Source organism: Gorilla gorilla, chromosome 16, assembly GCF_029281585.2.
Source record: "Gorilla gorilla gorilla isolate KB3781 chromosome 16, NHGRI_mGorGor1-v2.1_pri, whole genome shotgun sequence".
NCBI classification, from domain to species: Eukaryota; Metazoa; Chordata; class Mammalia; order Primates; family Hominidae; genus Gorilla; species Gorilla gorilla.
This window is the reverse complement of record NC_073240.2, coordinates 42,431,377-42,458,262: the sequence shown is the minus strand read 5'-3', so window position 1 is coordinate 42,458,262 and position 26,886 is coordinate 42,431,377. Positions and strand designations below refer to the sequence as shown.

The 26,886-nt window shown below is 38.9% G+C and overlaps 1 protein-coding gene across 30 annotated transcripts in view; it reads right to left on the bottom strand.

Annotated features, from left to right (window-relative positions):
- Positions 1-26,886, bottom strand: part of MGA (MAX dimerization protein MGA) — a 152,673-nt gene that overhangs the window by 28,761 nt on the left and 97,026 nt on the right. For 10 of the 30 annotated variants that reach the window (XM_055363433.2, XM_063698490.1, XM_055363435.2 and 7 more), the window contains 6 exons: positions 15,141-15,367; positions 13,198-13,383; positions 7,956-8,028; positions 5,855-6,372; positions 3,498-3,795; positions 548-1,174 (listed from right to left, as the gene is read on the bottom strand). In XM_055363433.2, the coding sequence (XP_055219408.2) occupies positions 548-1,174; positions 3,498-3,795; positions 5,855-6,372; positions 7,956-8,028; positions 13,198-13,383; positions 15,141-15,367 (1,929 nt within the window). Of the gene's footprint in view, positions 1-547; positions 1,175-3,497; positions 3,796-5,854; positions 6,373-7,955; positions 8,029-13,197; positions 13,384-15,140; positions 15,368-26,886 lie in introns of those variants that run through there. The other 20 variants (XM_055363441.2, XM_055363443.2, XM_031007796.3 and 17 more) reach the window with 12 other exon arrangements.

Sequence of the window (26,886 nt, the reverse complement as noted above, 5' to 3'; positions counted from 1 at the left end):
GAAGTCTGCTCATCTGTCTCTAATTAAAAAGCAGCACCCCCCACACCCCACAAAAGGAACACCTGCATTTGAGGCTCCCTCCTCAAAGATGTGCACCCCTAGCTCTCAGCACACAGGTCATGTTTCCTCCCATGCCCATGTTAGTGGCTCAGAGCTCCAGTCTTACCTGCATTACTTCAGTATCCTTCAGCCACCACTTCCATTTTAATGTTTTTGAGTATTTTGAGTCGCAATCTCCAGCTCCACTAAACTATCAGTCAAGATTGTTCAAGTTATCTCTCAAGGTTATCAGTTATTGTTATTAATGTTCTGCTTACAAAACCGCATATATTTTCAGTGATTTATCCCAATCCCGTATTAACCATGAGCTCTATTAATTTTAGTGTTCAGTTTTGCAGCATGCAGAGGTTTTCAGGAATACATGTATCATGTTACAATAGAAATACCTATACTGTTATCCTGATATATCTATAATCCTATCACAACCACAAAGTTATATAAATAGGTGTACAGTAAAATAAAGCAGCTAGTAACATCTAGGCCTTACCTGGTCTCTGGCTCACTGGTGGACTCCCATTAATTCCTGAGAGTATAATAGGAACAGAGCCCAGAGATGAAGTTGGTGTGGTCACCATGGAGGAAGATGCAGCTGCAGTCACCACGACTAAGGAGGTGGAAGCAGTGGAAGCAACAGGAAGAGTTATGGTTGAAGGAGATGCTACCAAAGACTTAGGAAAAGCAACTGAAGCCACAGGGGTAGTTATCCCAGTGGTTTTGGTAAGGTTCACAGTGGCTGTAGACTGGGTAGATGTTACAGGGGTGCTGGTATTAGTTTCAGAGACCTCAACAACCCCTGTAGTGGTGGCACCAGAAGAATAAGTAGTTTCTTTAGTTTCCACGTCAGAAATAGCAGTCATAGGTGTCACAGCAGTAATATTTTCTAAAAACACTTGAGGGGTGGTAGTAGTGACAGCAGCAGTCACAGGGCTGCACACCTGAACTGGCTCAGAAGAAACCACAGGTGTGACGACCATTACTGGAGAAGGTCTGATACTGAACTTCTGTGTCCCTGCCAGGGTTTGGGGTGTGCTAACTCCAGGTATCTTCTGCTGCAAGGCTCCAACTTTACTCATCACAAACTGTGTGAACACACCACCAGGAGAGGGTCGAGCCGCTGCAAATAGAAATTTGCAGGTCAAAAATCTTCAGTTCTCATATTTTATCCTCTTAGTGACTGTGCTTACCGACATTTATTGTGCACCACTGGGTCAATTTCTTACAGGTACTACCTACCTGCATTATTTGTGCCAATTTCTTTTTTTTCTTTTTTAAGATGGAGTTTCTTTCTTGTTGCCCAGGCTAGAGTGCAATGGCGCAATCTCGGCTCACTGCAACCTCTGTCTCCCGGGTTCAAGCAATTCTCCTGTCTCAGCCTTCCCGAGTAGCTGGGATTATAGGCATGCACCACCAAACCCAGCTAATTTTTGTATTTTTAGTAGAGACAAGGTTTCTCCATGTTGGTCAGGCTGGTCTTGAACTCCCGACCTCAGGTGATCTGCCTGCCTCGGGCCTCCCAAAGTGCTGGGATTACAGGTGTGAGCCACCACACCCAGCATCTGAGCTTATTTCTACTCTCAGAAATCAAACGCTTGCCTTGACCAAAAACAAACCTCAGTTCTAACAAGAAAGGGATTAAAATTGAGTGCTCCAGGCCAGACACAGTGACTCACACCTGTAATCCCAGCACTTTGGGAGGCCGAGGTGGGCAGATCACGAGGTCAGGAGCTCGAGACCAGCCTGGCCAACATGGTGAAACCCCGTCTCTACTAAAAATACAAAAATTACCAGGGCATGGTGGCACTTGCCTGTAATCCCAGCTACTCAGGAGGCTGAGGCAGGAGAATGGTTTGAACCCGGGAGGTGGATGCTGCAGTGAAATGAGATAGTGCCACTGCACTCCAGCCTGGGAGACAGAGCAAGACTCTGTCTTGAAAGAAAAATTTAAAAATTAAATAGAGTGTTCCTACTAAAATTCTTTTGACTGTGCAATATATTCAAACTGTCAGGATACTAAAAAGACAATACAGTAGCAAAAACTTCGTCACCTAAAACAGATAAAAGAAAATGAGAGGGTTTGTTTCCCCCAATTTCTAATGTAAAAACTTGTTTCTACCATTTCCTCCTGTCTGAGCACTCTCACCTCTTTACAGCTGTGCTATTATGAGATGCTTACGTATTACATATTCCTAAAATATATAAAGACATTTCTCCAAACAGATCAGGATAGGATTGCTTTTTTTACTCCCCTTAATCACAACTGAAGCTGCCTTAATAAAAGGTAAAATAGATTCTTTTTTTTTTTGAGATGGAGTCTCACTCTGTCACCAGGCTGGAGTGCAGTGGCACGATTTCGGATTACTGCAACCTCTGCTTCCTGGGTTCAAGTGATTCTCCTGCCTCAGCCTCCCAAGTAGCTGGGACTACAGGCGCATGCCACCACTCCCGGCTAATTCTTGTATTTTTAGTAGAGATGGGGTTTCACCATGTTGGCCAGGATGGTCTCTATCTCTTGACCTCGTGATCCACCCACCTCGGCCTCCCAAAATGCTGGGATTACAGGAGTGAGCCACCGCGCCCAGCCAAAATAGGTTTTAAGGCAAACAATAAATATCTTCTATCTTCACACAACTCTAACCGTTCAACCAGAGATTTCAATTGACACTCTTACCTAACATTCCTAACAGATCTGAAACAACAAAAAGAGGAATTCAATAAACCAACTATAGATACTCTCAATGCTAAAACACAAATGCTTCAAGAAGGTAATTTATTACAGACTTCAGTATTTAAATGTTAAGGAAAAGAGAGATTTTCATTCATAGAACAGAGATGAATGGAATAAATCAACACTTCCAAAATTGTATTTATAGGAGCTTTCCACTTTAAGCCTATACTACTTACACCACTAGCTTTTGCTAGCTCCCTGGTTTCATAAGTTTAAGAAATATCAACAGAAGCATTTACATAGCACCAGCAAGAGTTCAACAAGAGGCCAAAAACACCAGTCCTCACAGGAAAATAGTAAACTATTTTTAATTTAGTAAAATATTTTAGTAAATAATTTAGTATAATAGTAAACTATTTTTAAATGTCTTCCCTTTTTAGAAACAAAATTAAAATCCTAAGTCTTTTTTACATTAATAACAACCAGTCTGAACACCTTAAAAATAACTATAAAACTTGCCTTCGGGTCAGTGTTATTAAAAAATAAAAAATATATATAAAACCAAGAAAATAACTATAAAACAACTCAATTCATCTAATATTGCAGGTTATCAGAAGTTAACCCCAAACAATCAAAAAAGTCCAGGCAAGACAGACAACAAGAATAATGCCAAAGTACATATTTCTCTAATTTTTACAACCTCCATACCTGTACCCACTGTCCCACCACCAAGTCATAGGCCTTTCCAAACCATACATACACCCCAACTTACCAATTGGCCGTTTTGCTGGGACAAACGCCTTCAGATTCTTCCCAGGGCGATTTGTTGCAGTGCCAGAGGAGGATGCCATTTTGGAATTGGATGTTGAAGGCAACAGGGTACGTGGTTTCCTGGATGCAGCCACCTTGGCATTGGATGCTACCTTGGAGATGACAGTACTGAGGGTTGAGAGGTCCAGGACTGAGGGTCGCAACCTGCCTGTGATATAAGCAGCTAGCCTATTGGCTGGATGCAATGCCCCCATCTGTCCCAATAGCAACTTAGCCTGCGGGTAACTCTTACCATTAACCTGAAACAAGTGGCAAAGAGAAATTCTGTAAAGATAAAATTCTCTTGCTAACTCCTCTCCCTTGACAGGGGCTTCATTTTTACAAGTTTTCATGAGTCTATTTTTCAGATTTAAAAGGGAAAAAGAAGTAGACTTTTTCCATTTAGAATAATCTGAGTAATCAGGAGGTAGAAAAATGCTGTCATCTGATATTCTGAACTAATCTCATCTCCTTCATATTGTAGTTTGAAAATAGAGAATCGGAAACTCATCATTTCTGCATCCTAGTTATGTGAAAGTTATCATCAAATCTAAACAACTAGAATTATCCAATTGTTTTCCTTGTAAATAAGCCATTCTGGTTAAGCTATTAACCTCATCAGCAAAAATGAGTGTCCCACAGAATCTCTCTGATAAGACCAGAGAGACATAATGAAGCTCTCACACAAGGGTCCTTTCAAGCATCCTTCATATTTGAAAAATATAAGTGAAATCTACTTTAAGTTATAAGACAATCATTGTTGCAATAACCTAAGCCACAATTACCTCACAGTTTTTCATTTTCAAAAAGCTTAGCTTTGAAAATATTATTTTCATCTCTTGGATAAAACATGGGTTCAAACTGAATGTTGGTAGAAACTCATTCTTATTCTAGACATAATTAACTAAATAGTCAGAAGAAAGTGAACCAACAAATGAAGTAAAGATCCCCTCTGCTGCCTGAGTTTATCAGACTGCCCATCATGGGTACCAGCACAGCTGTTTTTTGTGGGGGTTGATTTCTTTTCTTTTTTTTTTTAAAGAAAGAAAACAAAAACTTCCCAAGTCTCTACCCATGTTCTCTAGGTCATATTGCCAGGCAACTCTAGAGAAGATAACCTTTTCTACATTTCCTTTTCACCATTTAAAAATCAGGGGTTGGGGGAGATGGAGTGAGGTAGAATCTACTCTCTAACAGGGAACTGGTGAGGAGACTAGCTACAGCAAGCAACTCCATCTTCAGAAACACAAAACAAAATTACTCTTTGCTACTTTGGTTAAATTGTGATTATTCCCACAGAGATCAAGAATATCTCTGCCTCGAGTTTGGTACAAAGAATGTGATCATTCCCCCTGAAAGTAGACTTTACTGTAACTTTTCAGGCTATACAGAAATAGGTCAGATACCCCTCCCGGATCCCTTGGGACTGCGCTGAAGCCTACTCTGTAGCCTCCCCAAAGTTTACAGTTGCCTGACTGCTTATGCAGACACATTCTATGGTGGCTTTGTGAGTCCTGGGCAGAAGAGAACAAAAAATTTCCATGCTTGTATTTTAGGGAGTCTGGTAAGTCTCACCCCTGTAATCCTAGCACTTTGGGAGGCCAAGGTGGGTGGATCACCTGAGCTCAGAAGTTCGAGACCAGCCTGGACAACAAGGCGAAACCCCGTCTCTACTAAAAAAAAAAAACAAAAAAAAAAAAACAAAAAAAAACGCACACAAACACAAAATTAGCCAGGTGTGGTGTCACATGCCTGTAATCCCAGCTACTTGGGAGGCTGAGGCACAAAGAATTGCTTGAACCCAGGAGGCAGAGGTTGCTGTGAGCCAAGATTGCAATAAATAAATAATAAATAAAAATTTTTAAAATTTTCCCCAAGTTTCTAAACATATATTGCCTATCTTTAAGTCAATTTCATCTTCCCCTTACACCTACCGTTCTAACCATGGTTTTGTTTTGAAACCTATCTGCTAATAATAAATTCCAAGAGCTAGACTGAATCCCTGATTACCCTTGCTTTACTGTCAAAGTATCACTAGAGCCCGCAGGCAACAAAGTTTATGAAGAGCAACTTTCTGGGAACATTAGAAAGAAAATTAAAACTAACACAAGGCTCTACGTTTCTGTTCATAAATGTGACAAAAATTCACTCTAGGTATGCATCTAAACTAGGCCTATTACAAAAAGAGATAATAATTTTGTCACCCAGTTCCCAGGAAATGTCAAGATAAAGGATATCAGGACCATAAGGGGCTCTGAAAAATCATGATACTACCTAGGTATACAAAGGTGCTATACCCAGATTAAAGATAATTCTCACCTGGATAAGCCCAGATGTACTTGAACTGGGTTTACGTTTATAGGCCACAAGCTTCCCTGCAGGAGAAAGCCCTGCATAAAAAGGCAGACCTTTGCCTCCATGTAATCTCTCCCTCACTGAATCCAGGGCATCTGTCTGCACAGGAGAGATATCCTCCATTTTCCCAGGGGACAATGGACCATCAGGAGTCTCTGATCCAGATTTCTCAGCCATATCATCTTGGTCTTGACATGATGGCATAGAGATTTTCACACGAGAAGAATAAACAGGAGGGTTCTTCTCACCCCGGCTCTTTCGCTGAGAAGCCAACTCAATGATGAAGCTGCCCACCTTAAGTGATTGTGGCATGTTGCTATTGATGTGCTGGGATAAGATGCTCAAAATCTTGTTCCGATCTTCCTCCCAGTTGCAGTCTGAGATGATCTCAATCAGTTTGGTGGGACCACCAGGTGACCTCTGATGCATATAAGAAGTAGAAGAGGATTCCCCTTCATTGCAGGAAGACTTCCAGCTCTTTTCTGATGAAAAATAATAATAAAAAATAAAAAGTTGAAAGATTATTTCTGCATCACAGCATTTTGTATAAAACTCTGAAAAAAACTGTCACATTCTCATGTTCTTTCACAGTAGTAACTTAAAATGTATCAACTTTCACAATTTGGGAGTTTTCCAGGAAGAAAAAGTTCCAGAGAATAAGACTACAATAGTCCTCATTATCCTGCTGACTGGGCTCTAACAGGTAGTTCCCTTAACACTACTCTAAATGCCACAATTATTACATTAGAGTTAGCTTGCAAACAAACCTATGACCAGCTTCACTGGTATAGGTTACTATTTTGTTATACATACAGGCAAAGTGAAACTACTTGCAAGATGCTTTGAAACATGTACAGATTAGAGTCAATCCAAAAGAACAGCAAGAAAAATAGTATTCTGATTTTTTTTTTTTTTTTTTTTTTTTTTTGAGACGGAGTCTAGCTCTGTCGCCAGGCTGGAGTGCAGTGGCGTGATAGCTCACTGCAACCTCTACCTCCCAGGTTCAAGTGTTTCTCCTGCCTCAGCCTCCCGAGTAGCTGAGACTACGGACGCGTGCCACCACGCCCAGTTAATTTTTGTATTTTTACTAGAGACGGGGTTTCACCATGTTGGCCAGGATGGTCTTGGATCTCTTGACCTCATGATCCGCCCGCCTCGGCCTCCCAAAGTGCTGGGATTACAGGCGTGAGCCACTGCGCCCAGCTGTAGTATTCTGATTTTAAGTGCACTCTACCTCTAATTTCTACTGCAAATACCTCTGAATTACTTCTGTGCTTCTAGATATGATTGCTCCATTTCTACACTGCATGCAGATCACTCAACTCCCCAAAGTATTCTTTCCATGGCAACATGTTGACTAGACATATATTTCACTAGACTCCTGGATTTCTTTAGCACAGCTTCCCAATGAGTATACCGGCATGTCAAGGGCCCCCATAATCCTCTCAGGGTGCTCATGCTCTCAGGCAGGTTCCCTCCACCCTAGCAGCCTCCTCCACTTACCTCAATGTGCTATAGAAACATTGTAATTATTTGTATGTACCATGACGTTTTTTAAGAAGTTAGGAAGCCTTGCTGCTTGAGTGTCAGAAGTCTCAGGAAGCATAACCAAAAACAAATTGGTAACCACCTGACCACTACCTGTCATCAAAGTAATTCTGACAGTAGCCTCTGCCAGCTAAATCACAGTAATATTCCTTCCTTTCTCCTTCTAGATTTCCCCAGAGGTGGCAGTGATGGAGGACCAAAGGCTAATGATGCCAATATTACTGGGGTTTGGAAAGAGGTTAAAAAAAAAAACTCACTGACCTCATCCTAAATGTCTCCTGCAACAACATGCTTTATCAACATGAATGAATTTTCTTTTATTTTTGAGAGCAGGAGTGTTAACAGACCAAATAATGGGGAAAAAAAACTTTTACTTATTGTCCCTGTTTTTGGCATAAGTTTGAAACAGGGTAGGCAGACATATTCTGAATTGATGGTTTGGGTTTTCTCCCATTATTACTATAATCTAGACCTAAATAATTTTTATCAAATGTTAAGATATAGTTTTCATTCTGACCTTGTAATTTATCAGAATCATCCTCCAAGTCACAGGTGAGTTGTTTTAAGGGCTGCTGTTCAGAATCAGGTTCCTGAAGGAAACAGTAACACAGAAATACTTTAACTTAACATATATTCAACACCCACAGAAACTTGGACACAAGCATTAAATCTCTCACAGTTTAAATCATTAGAATGATTGAAATGTCAACAGCTTCAATCCACATGCACCTCTACATTACTATCATATAAAACCCTGGGCAAAAACACATAGTTTTGCTACCTAATGTCCTTGATAGAGACTGAGTCATCAAGAAAAAAATTCACATTGTACTTTAAAGAGGGAAACATATTTACTGTTAAATGAAACAAACTACAGCTACTCAGAAAATTCACCAGTTGAGGCCAGTCTCGGTGGCTCATGCCTGCAAGCCCAGCATTCTGAGAGGCCGAGGTAGGAGGATCACTTGAGCCCAGGAGTTCAAACCAGCCTGGCCAACAAGGCAAAACCCCATCTATACCAAAAATACAAAAGCTTAGCCACAAATGGTGGCACACACCTATAGTCCCAGTTGGTTGGGAGGCTGAGACAGAAGAATCGCTTGAGCTGAAGGCTGCAGTGAGCCGAGACCGTGCCACTGCACTTCAGCCTAGGTGACAGAGTGAGGCCCTATCTCGAAAAAAAAAAAAAAAGAAAGAAACAAAATTTGCCAATGTGGAAAGATGCACACCCCAATAATTACAGACAAATTAATAAAACTAGAATTTTTAAAATTACTCCAGGATCAGAAAGAATAATACTTTTTAATTTATCAAATCCTCTATTAACAGGCATTCTGCCTCCAATTTCTCATTAGTAAGGACAATAGTGCACTGAACAGCTATATATATGCGTATGTTTGAGTAAACATACATACATGCACATATCTTTGTGCCCTCATGCTATGTACACTTACAATTTAGGGTCAAAAAGATACGCACATTTAAATTTTTTTGTTTTTGTCATTAACAAATTGCTGTTTAAAAGAAAACTGCTGATTTATACCTTTAGTGGTTTTCCGGGGAGTCACCACTGATGTTGAGGTGGCAGTACAAGCGAAGGTGGAGCCCCCAGCCATCAGCTGAACCATGGAAAGGGAAGAGGTGTAGCCTAACTACAAGGGTAACTGGAATCAGAACTTATTATTTAAATTATCTGTGAATGTGTGTCTCAGTTTCTCATATAATCCTCCATGGGTTGGAAAGACTGCCACCTAGACTCTTTTATCATTCCACTTTCACTAATCAGGAGAGACTGCCCTCTTTCCTTAGTTCCAATTTTTTTTTTAAGTGAAAGCAAGTTAAGAAAGTAGAGGAACAGGCTGGATGTTGTGGCTCACGCCTGTAATCCAGCACTTTGGGAGGGCGAGGTGGGTGGATCACCTGAGGTCAGAAGTTCAAGATCAGCCTGGCCAACATGGTAAAACCCCGTCTCTACTAAAGCACAGAAATTAGCCGGGCACGGTGGCACCCGCCCGTAATGCCAGCTACTCGGGAGGCTGAGATGGGAGAATCACTTGAACCTCAGAGATGGTGGTTGCAGTGAACCAAGATAGCGCCACTGCACTCCAGCCTGGGTGGCTGAGCAAGACTCCGTCTTTAAAAAAAGAAAAAAGAAAAGTAGAGGAATAAAAAAATGGCTACTCCATAGACAGAGCAGCCCTTAGTTCCAATTTTTAAAATCCTAGGAAAGGAGTCTGAATGGTTCATCTTGGATCAGACACCAGCCTATGACCCAGAACACTGCTGCCAAGGAGGCAAGGGCTGTAGGATAATGGCAGTTTCCATTTAATCTACGTAGTTAATGTATTAATAGCAGATTTTGTTCTGAGCAGATAATAACAAAAGCTAGTGTTTACAGGGTACTTATAATGTACCAGGCACATGCTGACCTAAGCATTTTACATATACGTAGAATGTCTCCCTAGACAGGCCACAGAGGATAAACATCACATTTGAATGAAGGACTAAAATACCTCCCACCTCACAATAAGTAAGTGTTCACTTGGTTATCTAAAAATTTATCAGCTCTTGCATTAGCAGAGGATATAACCATCTAGATAGCATTATAGTGGCTCAAGTAAATGACAGATTGAGTGTTTCAGGTGTCACAAGATATAATAAGGATAACAGGCCGGGCACGGTGGCTCACGTGGGTAATCCCAGCACTTTGGGAGGCTGAGGCGGGCGGATCACGAGGTCAGGAGATTGAGACCACCCTGGCTAACATGGTGAAACCCCGTGTCTACTAAAAAATACAAAAAATTAGCCGGGCATGGTGGCGGGCGCCTGTAGTCCCAGCTACTCGGGAGGCTGAGGCAGGAGAATGGCGTGAACTGGAAAGCGAAGCTTGCAGTGAGCCGAGGTTGCGCCACTGCACTCCAGACCGGGGGACAGAGCAAGAATTCGTCTCCAAAAAAAAAAAAGGATAACAAAATGGATTTTAGGTGCTTTTTCTTTAAAAATAAATAAATAAATAAATAAAGACACCTTTGGTGTCAAGTATACTTAGTCTTAAATCCTGGCTTCACTGCTTGCTAGCAATATAGCTTAGGCCTTATTGCCTCATGTGTGCAATAGGGATAATACCACCAACCTCATATGGTTAATTAAGGTAGTACATGTAATTGCACAGCACACTGGCACACTACCTGACACATGGTAAACAGCAGCAGGATCAAATGGGAGAATGTATAATTGCCCAGTGGCAGTAAGACAAGAAACCCTTATTCGTGTTTTTACTTCTCAAATATCCAGCTTCCCCACATGTTTAAGAGATGCCTAATCCCATTTCTTAAAATTGAGAAAATGATCTTATTAACCAAGTTTCAGTAAGTACTGGAATCAAATGGCGTAGTGTATAATTAGGATTATATGCTATGAATAACTTTACTTTGAAAAACTAATTTCTTGTGTCTTTATTCATAGAAGTTTGTCCTTGTTAAAAATTCATTCATGGGTATTTTAAACAAACTGAAGACTAGGGAGTCCCTAAAAGTCCCTAAAAGCCAGACCTACCTCCTGAAAGCTGGGAAAACAGTTTTTTTATCCAAAATGATGTAACAAAGTAAAAGTAGTATATTAACTACTTTAAAAACTTGATGCTTTTTCTGTCTTTCCTTCTATCTCACTGAGTTTATTTTAAAGTTTTTATTAAAATGTTTAAAATAATTATGAGAGAAATTATTTTAAAATATACTAAAAAGGCAATTAAAATTTTCTCTGCATAGATACATAGATGTTTATGCTACTAGCTTAACTATATAATTTTTTAATATAGGTAAAGTTTTTATTTATCATGAGATCTGAAATTACAACTTATAATTAAAGTGGTCATTAATAATGCTAATGTTAATGATTTTAAATACTGTTTATAGGTTCTAAATGATATATAATTTACATTTTTAAATTACTGTCATCCTTATTCTGTTTTAAAATACAGGCGCTTTTAAGAAGAATTGGCATTAATGCTGCCCTTAAGAATGTTTTTCATCCTTAATTTTCCAAGGAATGAAAAATGCAGGATAGAAAATTGGTTGGATGTCCTTTGTTTTTTGCTCTTCACTTAAAGATAACATCATTCTCTTTATCTCTGCAAAATAATCACAAATACATGACTTATAACATAGTTTCTTCTTTTCACAGCCTCAGCGTTTACTTGCCTGGTAACAGCATTGGAATATTACAGATTCTGGAAGTACACTTAATGCTCGAATTGCTGCAACTATTGGCTTCTTAGAACACTAAACCAGGAGGGATTTACTTTGAATATTATCAGTTGCAGCAAAGACTTACCACACAAGATTATGCAAAGCATATAACGGACTAAAAGGGGAAGTGTTTTAGAATGGGAAGACATATTTTGTCTTTATTGTGTGCATGTATGTCTTTATTATACTGAAAAAAGCTGTCATTCAAATCTGATTTATTTGATAGAAGGGCATTTTTCCTTTCCTCTTGATAATTCATAGAAATTGAACCAGTTTTCTTGTGTTTGCTTGAACGACTGTGTAAATCATACAGGATTTTGTTGGTACAGGGTGCATATTTGAAAACTAGTCCCTATTATTGAGTTAACTTTCTTGATAACCACTGCTTAATTACATTTTTTATTTTTTCTTTTGAGACAAAGTTTTGCTCTTGTTGCCCAGGCTGGAGTGCAATGGTGTGGTCTCAGCTCAGTGCAACCTTGGCCTCCTGGGTTCAAGGGATTCTCCTGCCTCAGCCTCCCGAGTAGCTGGGATTACAGGGGCCCACCACCACACCCGGCTAATTTTTTGTGTTTTTACTACGGATGGGGTTTCACCTTCTTGGCCAGGCTAGTCTCGATCAGCCCACCTTGGCCTCCCAAAGCACTGGATGCAAATGTGGCTGGGTGCAGTGGCTCACGCCTGTAATCCCAGCACTTTGAGAGGCCAAGGCAGGTGGATCATCAGAGGTCAGGAGTTCGAGACCAGCCTGGACAACATAGTGGAACCCCGTCTCTGCTAAAAATACAAAAAGTTAGTCGGACGTGGTGGCAGGCACCTGTAATTTCAGTTACCCAGGAGGCTGAGGCAGGAGAATTGCTTGTACCCAGGAGGCAGAGGTTGCACTGAGCCGAGACCACACCATTGCACTCCAGCCTGGGCAACGAGAGCAAAACTCTATCTCAAAATAAATAAATAAATAAAAGATTATTATAACAAAAAAGAAAAGAAAAGAAAAAGGAAGAATAATATACATTTTTTTTGAAACAGAATCTCACTCTGTCACCCAGGCTGGAGTAAAGTGGCATGATAGCAGCTCACTGCAACCTCCAACCTCCACCTCCCAAGTTCAAGTAATTCTCGTTCCTCAGCGCCCCAGGTAGTTGGGATTACAGGCATGCGGCACCAGGCCCAGCTAATTTTTTTTTTGTATTTTTAGTAAAGATAGGGTTTCAACATGTTGGCCAGGCTAGCCTCAAACTCCTGGGCTCAACTGATCCGCCTGCCTCAGCGTCCCAAAGTGCTGGGATTAGAGACATGAGCCACGGCACCCAACCAAGAAGAATAATACTTGTAATAACCATAAGGGACATATCATACAATAGGTACGTAGAGGAATAAACTGTTATACATGTCATGTATGACTTCTCTGCCCTGTAGGATAATTAATTATTATTCTGATAGTAATACAAATCTTAATACCAAAAACAGGGAATTAGAAGTTAAAAAGAAATTATGCAACAAGAAACTCACCTTTGCATTATTATGGTTCTCAGGGCTAGAATGACATGAACTTTGCTGCTGAAATGATGGAGATGGGGAGGAGGAGGAAGATGGTTGTCTCTGGTCCTCTTTTTTTCGCTCATATACTCGAACTCGAGCACAAGTCATCATACTTTCAAAGTACAAGTAGACTGGATCTTTGTCCTCTTCCCGAATCTGTAAATTTCATACAAAAAAATATTCCATACAGTGGGAAAAACTCCCCTAGACTCCAAAACAAAACGAATGTTTCATCTTTTTTTGTATTACAATAGTCAAAATTTTTTAATGCAAACTTTCAAATCAAACAGCACAAGTACAGTTCATATGTGCCGAATCTTAGGGCACTCAGAAAGGATCCAGTTCTCTATCAGGAAATTTCAGATCATACCAGAGCAGTGCATTTCAAATTATCTATGGTGAAGGATACATTGTTAATTACCAGTCCATCATAGACTGATACTTTAGTAAATACAATAAATTACTAGAAAAACTAAAAACATATAAAATGCAAGGTTTTTAAATATTAGATTCAGTCTAATCAACTTGCTGTAGAAATTTCTAAATATTTACTCTTATTTTCTATCCAGCTGACCCCTGAATAACACAGGTTTGAACTGTGTGGGTCCACTCACATATGGATTTTCTTCCACCTCTGTCACCAAGACAGTAAAATCAACTCTTCCTGTTCCTCCTCAGACTACTCCATGTGAAGATAGTATGAAGACCTTTATGATGATCCACTAATGAATAGTAACAACATTTTCTTTCCCTTATTATTTTCTTAGTAACATTTTCTTTTCTATAGCTCACTTTATTGTAAGAATACAGTATATACTACATATAACAAAACTGTGTTGACTGTTTATGTTATTGGTAAGGCTTCTAGTCAACAGTACACTATTAAGAGTTCAGTTTTGGAGGAGTTGAAAATTATATGCAGAATTTGGACTGCGTGGAGATCAGCGGCCCTAACCCTTGCCTTTTTCAGGTTTTGTTGTTGTTGTTTTTGAGATGGAGTCTTGCTCTGTCATCCAGGCTGGAATGCAGTGGAGCAATCTCGGCTCACCACAACCTCCGCCTCCCAGGTTCAAGTGATTCTCCTGCCTCAGCCTCCCGAGTAGCTGGGATTATAGGCACGAGCCACCACGCCTGGCTAATTTTTCTTATTTTTAGTAGAGGCGGGGTTTCACCATGTTGGCCAGGCTGGTGTCGAACTCCTGACCTCAGATCATCCACCCGCCTCAGCCTCCCAAAGTGCTGGGATTACAAGCGTGAGCCACCGCGCCCGGCCTACCCTTGCTTATTTCATCACAGACCAAAACAGTTTTATACTATAATAGCTCTGCTACAGAGAACATATTCAGTAGCATCATAGTATAGGATTTTTCTTCAATCTAATGGACTAGGAGGACACATGGATTTGATAATAAGACTTGCTTAAGCCATTAACACAATGAATAACTTCCTACTTTTACTTACCAGTCTTCAGTCATATTATATCAACTGTTACTTTAAATCTTAAACTTTACTGATATTATTATGCATTTTTAAATTTGCTTTTAAAAGCTTTTAAAGGCTTTTTCCTAATGTTTTTCTACTAATAATATACACTGCTTATATTGATTACTAATATTCTACAATACAGTAGTAGTATCTCTAAAAAACTTTTTCCAAGCCATGTAAAAAAGCCTATGTTTCTATGATCTTCTTGAAGATGGTTATTTTTTAAAATTACTACTACTCATTTCTACTTTTAAGACATTTTTAAAGTGCCAGCACTCAACTGATTAAACCAGAAAGGAAGATATCTTATAAACATATTACTGAAAGCAAAATGATTCACAAAATATCAACCAAAAACCTGGTTGAAACACACCATCTTTACACATGACTTTGGTAACTTGTAATAAAAGATTAAATTCCAGACTTACCACAGGATTGGGTTTGGGAGTATACGACCGAGCAGATTTAATTCCAGTGAGCAGTTTGCCCTTCACAGTAGGAGATAAAACTTCTGGCTGAGGCAATAACAATGGCTTCATAGGCTCAATGACAGAAGGCGTGGGGATATAAACTGGTTCTGGATCTACTTCACCTTCTACTTTTACCCATAATGGGTAATGTCGAACAGGCTGTTCAGGCTCTGTTTCACATATAGCTTAACAAAAAAGAAGGGTAAGGTTTTAGGTACTTTTGGCAACAAAAGATCAATACTGAGGCACTGCCAAAACAAAATACGCTCCCTCACAAAAGGCAGTAACTCATTAAAATAATCAAATAGACGACCCCCTCCCCAAACAAAGGGCATTTAGTGGTATTCATATACTTTAATTTATTCATCTTTAAATATTTATTGAACACCAGCTATCAACCAGATACTGTTTTAGGCATTAGAATGAACACAGCTATGAATAAAACAAAGTTCTTGCCCTCAGAGTTTAAAATCCAGTAGGGGAAGACAAACCCATAAATATATAATATCAAGTAATGGTAAGCCATGTAGAAAAACACAGCAATATCAAGTAATGGTAAGCCATGTAGAAAAACACATCAAGGTAATTAAGGAATGAAGAATTAAAACAGAGATGCCATTATATTTAGGGTCAGAGAAGATCTTACTGAAAAAATACTTTTTTTTTTTTTTTTTTTTTTGAGACAGAGTCTTGTTCTGTCACCTAGGGTGGAGTGCAGTGGCGCAATCTTGGCTCATGGCAACCTGTGCCTCCCAGGTTCAGGAGATTCTCATGCCTCAGCCACCTGAGTAGCTGGGATTACAGGCATATGCCACCACACCTGGCTAATTTTTATATTTTTGGTAGAGATGGGGTTTTGTCATGTTGGCCAGGCTGGTCTCGAACTCCTGGCCTCAAGTGATCCACCCAACCTTGGCCTCCCAAAGTGCCAGATTACAGTTGTGAGCCACCGTGCCTAGTCAAAAAGATAACTTTTAATCACACTTTATTTCCTAAATAATAACAACAAACATTTACTGAACCTTATTATTCAATAGTTCTAAGCATTGTTCTAAGCACCTGTGCTAAGCACTTCATGTGTTTTAACTCCAACAACTCTTGAGGTAGGTATCATTCCCATGGTACAAAAGCTGAGGTGCAGGGATGTCCAACCAGTGAGAGGCAGAACCAGAATCAAATCCTGTCTATCTGGCTCCAGAGACCAAGCTGTCACTACTGCATTCTAATAACAAATTGTAATCAGAAGACAACCTGAACTCAGTACAGGAGTAAAAACACTTATATCGATATAGATGCAATGAAACCCAACTGAGGTAAAATCATACTATCAAGAAGTTCTGTATGCCATTCCACAATTTACATCAAAATGTCATGTTATAGACCAATATATACATTTTTACTTGTTAATAAATAATCCCCCAAAAAATGTGCACAAAGGAAAACATGCATTGATTACTTAACTAAATTAAAAAGAAGATCTAGGTTAAGAGGCTCCTGGGTTTACTTATTTATTTTTTTAAGAGTACAAGTCTCACTCTGTTGTCCAAGTAGTGGCACAATCATGGCTCACTGTAGCCTCCTGGCTAAAGTGATCTTCCTGCCTCACGCTCCCAAGTAGCTAGGTCTACAGGTACATGCCACCATGCCTGCACAGGTCTTTAAAAATAAATTTTAGGTCTTTAAAAAAAGGTTTAGTTGTTAAGAGTTGATTAAAGGTAATATAAAGAAAAAAAATTTTCTTTTTAGAGACCAGGTCTCACTATGTTACCCAGGCCTGTTTTGAACTCCTGGCCTCATGCAATCCTGCGGCCTCAGCCTCCTGAGTCACTGGGATTACAGGCATGAGCTACTACGCCCAGCACTACCGGTTTTATTCTTTAAGTAAACTGCCCATTCCCATAGAGCAGCCGTAGTGAAGCAAATGTATTTCTGCATTTTAATGGTTAGTCCTCACAGAGGACATGTAGCTGGTTCAAAGCCAAAGACCCAAAACCTTTCACCTAGAGTCACATAAAATATGACTGAGTGGCATTCATACTTAATTCAAATACTTACTTCAATTAATCTTTCATGACAAAGCAGAATCTAAGCTGCTACCTGATTTTCGTAAGTAGTATATTTGCTCTGAACATTAATAACAACGGGTAAAGAACAACTTTGTCTAAGGGGCTCCTGAGGTAAACATACGGGCACAATCACAAAATTTGAATAAAGGTTTAAAAATTAAAAAGGGGGTGGGAGGTGGGGACAACAAAGCTAGAAAGTGATTGAGTCAATTAGCCAGCTGCAGTCTCTGTCAACTACCTTTTAAAATTTAGCTCCTTTATAACATAATTCACCAATGTTTCTGGGTTGTTTTTTATTTTGAGACAGAATTTGAGACTCTGTCACCCAGGTTGGAGTGTACTGGCACCATCATGGCTCTCCATAGCCCTGGCCTCCCTGACTCAAGAGATCATCTCACTGCCTCATCTTATAGCTGAGACTGCAAGCACACACCACTTGGCTAATTTTTTAATTTTAACTTTTTTGTAGAGATGGCACAAAGGTTTCTAGACACCAATATTCATTTATGCATTCAAATATTTGAATTTCTACTACATATCAGACTTTGCAGATACAACAATGAATAAAACTGACAAAAATCCTTGCTTTCAGGTAGCTTTTGGGGGGAAGTAAGATGAGACAGGCAATATGACGAATACGGAAAATGTGTTGGAATATGGTTAGGTGCTTAAGAGAAAAAACAGGAAAGGAAATAGGTAGCATGTGTAGTAAGTATGTACAAGTATGTCTTTTGAGGCTTGCCCTCCCAGTGAAGGTGGTATTAAGAAGTTCTACCACACATTTAATAAAAACTTTCTTGTTCAGTGTAGCTAATTATTTTATACACGCATTAATTATAAGACAAAAACAAAAGCGCCTTTAGGGCAAGCAAGACGTCTTGGACTTCTATCAATAATCTTTTAAGGATTTTCTAAGCCTCCATAAACTAAGCATTATACTAAGCAAAGGTCCCTTTTCATCTTTTCCTTTTGAAATAATAGCTACAAAATACACAGTACAGTACTTCAAAAAAAAAAAACTCTTAAGATACCAAGAATGATTATTCATATTTCTCTTAATCTCTCACAGGCAATCAAAGACAATTTAAAAATTTCAACTGTGAATAAGTAGGAAATGGTTAATCTGTCACCAGAATGGGAAAAAATGAGAAATGGAGCTTCCAATAAATAGGGGAGTTCATAAAAGGAGTTGACTGAGAGGGGTAGAGTTCAGTTCTGTTTATGACATGTTTTAAATTGGAAGGACAACAACATACTAAAAATGGGGTAGGGAGCCAGATGCAGTAGCTCACACCTATAATCCCAATACAGATGCCAAGGTGGGAGGATCTCTTGAGGCCAGGAGCCCAAAACCAGCCTGGGCAACATAGCAAGACCCTGTCTCTACAGAATATAAAAAGCTTTAGCTGGGCATGGTGGCATGCACCTGTAGTCCTAGCTACTCCAGAGGCTAAGATGGAAGGACCGCTTGAGCCAGGGAGATCAAGGATACAGTTAGCTATGATCAAGACACAGCACTCCAGCCTGGGTGACAGAGCAAGACCCTCTCTCTCAAGAATATATGTAAATAAATAAAATAGCATGGGAATTAAAAACCAGGACCATCATTGGCAGAGACTAGTAGAAGTGAAGCCATGAAAACAGACTCCCCACAAAGGCAAGAACAAAATACTGATCCCTCACACTCACTGGCCCACTGTTCACTTGATTCCTTTATACAGCCTGGGATCCAAGATACAGCACCTCTTTATTTCCCCTTATAATGATACTAGAGAGTCTCCTACTCTTCCCCTGAAACTCAGGAAAAAAAAGAACAACACTCAGCAGGAAAAGGTGGAATTAAGGGGAGAAGCTGAGTAGCACATATTCATTGACAGGAGCCAAGAACAGAAATCAGTTTTAACAAAGAAATGGTCTCCTCATTTCTACTGAAATGCCTCCTAATATATATTACCTTCCCCAAGTCCCCTAGCTCTATCACTCTGTCTTCTGGCTTCTCAGTAAGCATTTTGTTCATGACACTTAAAACATTACAGGAATTCAGTTACTTGTGGGACTTAAAATTACAATAAATATGTATCTTTTTACCATATACCTGTTTTATCAAATTGACAGTAACCTCTTAGAGAGATGGAGTTGTTTTAATTGCCTATATTCTACCTCCTCACTCCTAGCAGTGTCCATAGTAGTTGCACCATAAATGAATAGCATTACACTTAGAAGACCTACAAGAACTGCCATGCTAATACAGCACACTAACACACCATGCTCCTCTTCCTCTGATTTTTGTAGGCATTTTGGATCTCTTTATAATGAAATATAACATTTATAAAGAAATGTACATAAACAATATACAACTCAATACATATTAAGAACTATACATCCATGTAAACACCATATAAGAAATAGAACAGTGCTATCAATTCCAGAACCCTTTCTCAATCACAATCCCTCCCCTTCCTATAAAAAAGGCACTTAAATGATAGCTACCTCTTTGCTTTCCTTTTTTGAATGTCAAAGTATAACACCTAAATATCATACCTTAATTTTGCCTACTTTAGACCGGGCACAGTGGCTCACGCCTGCAATCCCAGCACTTTGGGAGGCCGAGGCAAGCGGATCACGAGGTCAGCAGATCGAGACCATCTTGGCTAACATGGTGAAACCCCGTTTCTACTAAAAATACAAAAAATTAGCCAGGTGCGGTGGCGGGTGCCTGTAGTCCCAGCTACTCGGGAGGCTGAGGCAGGAGAATGGTGTGAACCCAGGAGGCGGAGCTTGCAGTGAGCCGAGGTCGCACCACTGCACTCCAGCCTGGGCGAGAGAGCAAGACTCCATCTCAAAAAAAAAAAAAAAAATTTGCCTACTTTAAAAGTTTATATTAATGGAATCAAAGACACATTCTTTTACCTGGAGTTTTTCCCCTTCAACATTATATTTGTAAAATTCATCTATGCTGAAACACGCAGTTGTAATTCATTTATTTTCACTGTGGTATGTTATTTCACTGAATATTCATACTACTGTTTATTCTTCTATTGTTATTAGACATTTGGGATTGTTTTCAGGTTTTAGATACTGTGAGAATCATGTAAATATTCTTATATAATACAGTTCTGCTTGTTACTCTGGAGTCAAACTGCTAGATCAAGGGCTATGAATCTTCAACTTCAGTAGATACTGCCCAACTATTTTCCAAAGTGGTTACACCTATTTATTTCCCCATCAGCAGTGTAGGAGATTTCCCATTGTTCATTGTCTTTATCAATAGTTGGTATTAGTAGAGGCATGTAATAATAACCATTCTGGCAGGTGTCTAGTAGAATCTCATCATGGATTTAATTTGGATTTCCCCAACTACAAATGAGCTGTTCAGCATTCCCCTTTATGAAATGCTTCTAAAACTCTTGCTCATTTTTTCTACAGGAGTGTTTATTATTAATTTGTAGACACCTTTATATATTTTGGATATAGGTCCTTAGATATTACAAATATCTGCTTTTATTTTATTTATTTTTGAGACAGAGTCTCGTTCTATCTCCCAGGCTGGAGTGCAGTGGCACAATCTTGGCTCACTGCAACCTCCATCTCCCAGGTTCAAGCGATTTTTGTGCCTCAGCCTCCTGAGTAGCTGGGATTAGAGGCACATCCTATCACACCTGGCTAATTTTTGTATTTTTGGTAGAGATGGGGTTTCACCATGTTGGCCAGGCTGGTCTCGAATTCCTGACCACAAGTAATCCACCCACCTCAGCCTCCCAAAGTGCTGGAATCACAGGCGTGAGACACCGTGCCCAGCCTCTGAATTTCTTATTTTAAAGTTGTCAAATGGCTTGATCTTTTCCCTAATAATTGGTTTTCTTCTGTTATGTTTAAGAAATTTTTTCCTAATATGAGATCCTGTATACATTTATCTGTATCTTCTAAATGCTGTATTGTTTAGTCATTGAAAATTAGGTGTATAACGTACCTACAAATTATTTCCATATATGGTGTGAGAAACGAATAAAGTTTCTATTTTTCCCATATGGATGTACAATAATCCTATCACCATTTGGTGAAAAGATCATTCTTTCTTTATTTCTTTGCCACTTCTGTCAAATCAAGAGTCCATTTATGTTTGAATCTGTTTACAGTATTCTTTTATTTTATTTTATTTTATTTTGAGACAGAGTCTCACTTTGTCGCCCAGTGCAACAGTGCAATCTCGGCTCACTGCAACCTCAGCTTCCCAGGTTCAACAGATTCTCGTGGCTCAGCCTCCAGAGTAGCTGGGATTACAGGCGCACACCACCATGCCCGGCTAATTTTTTGTATTTTTAGTAGAGACGGGGTTTCGCCATGTTGCACAGGCTGGTTTCGAACTCCTGAGCTCAGGCAATCTGCCCACCTCGGCCTCTCAAAGTGCTAGGATTACAGGTGTAAGCCATCGCGTCTGGCCTTAGTTTTTATTTTTGAGACAACGTCTCACTCTGTCACCCAGGCTGGAGTGCACTATCACGGCTCACTGCAGCCTCAACCTCCTGGCCATACTTTTGCCTCAGCCTACTGCACAGCTGGGACAACAGGCCTGAGCCACCATGCCATCAGCCAAAATGTTTTTTATTTTTAGTAGAGATGGAAGTATTGCTATGTTGCTCAGGCAGGTCTCGAACTCCTGGGCTCAAGCGATCCTCCTGCCTTGGCCCCACAAAGTGCTGGGATGACAAGGCATGAGCCACAGCACCCAGCCTGTAGCCTCTCTATTCTGTTCTACTTGTCTATTCATTTTATGACAAGCCAATATCACCCATATCACGTGGTAATTTTGTAACTCTTGACATACAATAAAATCCTTCCATTCTGCCACTGTTCTTCAAGATTGACCTGGTTATTTCTAGATTCTTTGCATTTCCATATAAATTATAAGTTCTGCTTTTCATGTTTCACATAAAAAGCTATGAGAGTTTTGATTAGGACTGAAGTAAGATTACAGATGAAAGTGAGAAGCAGCATTTTTCTGAGGTTCACTTGCTAAGTGTTATTTTTTAAATAAAAAATGCTGAATTTTTATCAATTTAACCATATTCATTAATTACATATCATAATCTCATTTAATGTTATACAGCAAATTACATAAATATTCATATCTAAATCAAATTTCTACCCCAATCACTAATATGTATTTTATACATATGGACATACTTACTAATTACAACATATGATGTCACCATAATATAGAACATTAATTTTTTTTTTGAGACAGGGTCTCACTCTGTCACCCAGACTGGAGATGCAGTGGCATAATTTCAGTTCACTGCAACCTCTGCCTCCCAGGCTCAAGTGATCCTCCCACCTCAGCCCCCCAAGTAGCTCGGACTACAGGTGCATACCACCACACCAGGCTAATTTTTTGTATTTTTGGTAGAGACAGGGTTTCACCATGTTGCCCAGGCTGGTCATGAACTCCTGAGCTCAGATGATTCACCAGTCTCGGCCTCCTGAAGTGCTGGGATTACAGGCATGAGCAGGTACATTCTTTATCAAAGTTGTTTGGACTATTCTAAGTCCTCTGTTTTTCATAAAAATTTTAGAAACTTGCCAATTTCTATCCCCCAGAAGGCTGTTAGGATTTTGATTGGAATAGCATCAGCAGATCTATAGGCCAATTTGTGAAAAGTATCTTACCAAGAGTGTCTTCTGATAAATGAAAACAATATATTTTTCCATTTATTTAGGCCTCTTAAAATCACTGTCAGCAATGCCTTATAGTTTTTAGTATATAGGTTTTAGGCATCTTTTATCAAAGTTATCCTTAAGTGTCTCTTCTCACTGGATGCTATTTTAAATGGTATTTTTTTAATCTCAACTTATCTCAATTTCCAATTGTTCATTGCTTATATGTACAAACATGTTGCATACTGATAATGTATGCTGCAACCTCATTAAACTGACTTACAGTTCTAGTAACTTATTTTGCAGATTCCCTAGGTTTTCCTATCCACGAATAAAGCCAATTTTTACTTCTTCCTTTCCAATCTGGATACCTCTCTCTTTATCATGCCCTTACTGCACTGGCTAGGACCTCCTGTACATAACGTTAAACAGAAGTGGTAAAAGTGGGCATTCTTCCTCATTCCCAGTCTTTGGGAGAGAACAATAAGTCTTTTATCATTAATATGTCAATTGTAATATTTTTCAAAGATTATTTTATCCAGTTGAGAAAATTCCTTGCTATCCCTAGTGTGCCGAGAATTTTTACCAGAAATGAATTTTGTCAATCTTTCAAAAATATCTCTTAATCAGGTGGAGTTTGAACACACCAGAAATTTGTCATTGCCACCTCAACCAAAACTGGCATCAGCAATGTAAAAATCCCAAAACATCTTATTGATGCTCACTTCGAGAAGCAGTTGCAGAAGCCCAGACACCAGGAAGGTGAGATCTCTGACACAGAAAAAGAGAACTATAAGACTACAGAGCAGTGCAAGATTGATCAGAAAGCTGTGGACTCACAAATTGTACGAAAAATCAAAGCTATTCCTCAGCTCCAGGGCTACCTGCGATCTGTGTTTGCCCTGATGAATGGAATTTATCCTCACAAATTGGTATTTTAAACTTCTTAAGAACCTAACTAAATAATACTATACATGTATATATATATATACACACACACACACACACACACTACATATACACTACATATATCAAGATATCTATCTATATATAGTGAGATAGATATGTATCTTGAGATGATAAATGTTGAATTTTTATCAATTTAACCACATTCATTAATTCATTAATATCATAAATGATCTCATTTAATCTGTTATATGGCAAATTACATAAATATTCATATCTAAATCAAATTTCTATCCTTAATATGTATTTTATACATACGGACATATTTACTAATTACAACATATGATGTCACCATAATTTAGAACACTAATTTTTTTTTTTTTTTTTTTTGAGACAGGATCTCACTCTGTCACCCAGACTGGTCTTTTTTTAAGTCCACTGTAATGGCAAAGTATACTGATTGATTTTTCAAATGTTAAACAAATCCCACACTTCTAGGATACACCCCACTTAGTCATGATGCAGTATCCTTTAAATATACTGTTGGATTTGAGTTGCTAAACTTTTATTTAGAAATTTTACATCTATGTTCATAAGGGTTATCAGTCTACAGTTTTCTTGTAAAGTCTTCTTATGGATTGAATATCAGGGTAATGCTGGTTTCATAAGATGACACCATTTTATGGAAGACCGCATCAAATGGGATTTAGTTTTTAATGTTTTAAAGAATTCAACAGTGAAGCAACTCAGACCAGAATTATTATTGCAGGGTTTTCCACTACAAGTTCAATTCTCTAATAAGTATTAAGGCAAGCAGTCACCTATTTCTTCTTGAGTGAGTTTTGTAGCTTGTGTCTTTTAAAGAGTTTTTCCATTTCATCTGAGTTGTCCATTTACTGACATAAAGTTGTTCATAATATTGCCATATCATCCTTTCAATGTCTGTACTGAAGTCACCTTTCATTCCTAATAATGGTAATTAGTATGTTCTCTTTATTCCTCAGTCTGGCTACAAGTCTCAATTTTATTGATTTTTTTCTTTATATTGTTAATTTACAGGTATATTAAGTGGGCTAAGAAAACAGAAATGACAAGTTTTATTCTTTCCCTTGGTACTACCCACAACAGCTAGGCACAGTACCTCTGCACAGCCAGCAGTATTTTTTGACAAACCAAAGGATAAGCAGGTGATAAAAGTAACGGCCACTGGGGTCTACAAAAAGGAGGCAGAATTAAAATTTCAGAAATTGTACCTTACAAGGTAGAAAAAGCATGAGGACTTGGCAGTCCCCTACAACTCACTTAGTATCTTTATGACCTTGGAGAACAAGTCACTAAGCACTCAATTAGCTCATTTCTAAAATGGAGAATGAAGCTTCCTTATCATATAAGGTTGAAGGTTTAAATGACAGAACCTTCATAGAGTGCTATGCATAACAGTGTCCAATAATGTTACCCATCTTTTTTTCAGCAATGGATTGAACCATTACAAAAAAATTTTTAAGTCTGTTACAATGACAAAAAAAAAGTATTAAATGCTGAGATTTTATGCATTGAGAAGACTAATTTTTTATATATTAACTATATAATAAAAACACACAAAAAACTGTGCTGAAGAATATAAAAAGAAACAAGTCTTCCATCATACCCAGTGTTGCAGTGACAAGTGACTACTTTTAAACATTTGTTTATTTTTAGTGGTTACACTCAATCATTCTAAATAAAATGCTTATACCTCAATTTCATAACTTACTTTTTTTTACCCTCAGTTTCCACCTATCTTTTTGCAAAACATACTAAAGGATTTCAACTTTTCCAGTTTTTACATTTTTTTCTTTGTCCATTTTTGGTATCGGCAACATGTTTACCTCTAAGAACTCTTTCCTATTTCTACTCCTTTTACATATCAGTTGTTAACAAAAATATCACCCCTCCTTTTTCTTTTTCTTTTTTTTGATACGGAGTCTCGCTTTGTCACCCAGGCTGGAGTGCAGTGGCACAATCTCGGCTCACTGCAAGCTCTGCCTCCCGGGTTCACACCATTCTCCTGCCTCAGCCTCCGGAGTAGCTGGGACTACAGGTGCCCGCCACCACGCCTGGCTAATTTTTTTTTTTTTTGTATTTTTAGTAGAGACGGTGTTTCACCGTGTTAGCCAGGACGGTCTCAATCTCCTGACCTCGTGATCTGCCCGCCTCAGCCGCCCAAAGTGCTGGGATTACAGGCCTGAGCCACCATGCCCGGCCATCCCTCCTTTTTCATCCTTCCCTAACAGTACAAGAAAACTGATGGCTCCTAGATAGGGAATAGCAAGCTTTGCTTTTTATAATGAACTGTACCAGTAAGAAAACAAAAAAATACTTTGATAATTGGCTATCGGAGTTTAATTATAGTCAAGGATAGGGCACAGGATGAAGACAATAATCAAAAAGCAGTAAAGCCTAAGAGGTAAGCACTATTCCTGCTTATGTGGGCTTCTGTATTTTATTTTTGTTGCTTTGAATTGGAAATGCTTGTCTTAAGCATAAGAAGGGAGTAAACTCAGTAAGGAGATATGGGTAGAACTAAACTAATAAATCTACACTATGCTTCATTTTAAACCTTTAAAATCTTATTTACACAAAGATCATTTAGGTATTTAAATACACTATATCTCACTTAAATGCTAAACTAGAAATAAGAATACCCTGGCACTGGTCACAAAACAGGAGAGGCCAGAAAGAGATCCAGGCATTAATATATTTTAATTTATTATATTACAGGTGACATTTTAGTTCAGTAGGAAAAGTATATTTCTCAATAAGTGATGGTACAACGGCCAGGCATTTGGGGGAAATATGATTCCCTACTACAAATCCCACATCAAATAAATTCAGCTATATTAACAACTTATTTTTTTAAGTCCAAAAAAGTACTGGAAGAAATATAATTAAATATTTTTATAATCTCAAGGTAGAGAAAGACTTTCTAAACAAGACTTTAAAGACAGAAACCAAGCCCTTTGGAAGGCCGAGGTGGGCCGATCACAAGGTCAGGAGTTCAAGACCAGCCTGGCCAATATGGTGAAACCCCGTCTCTA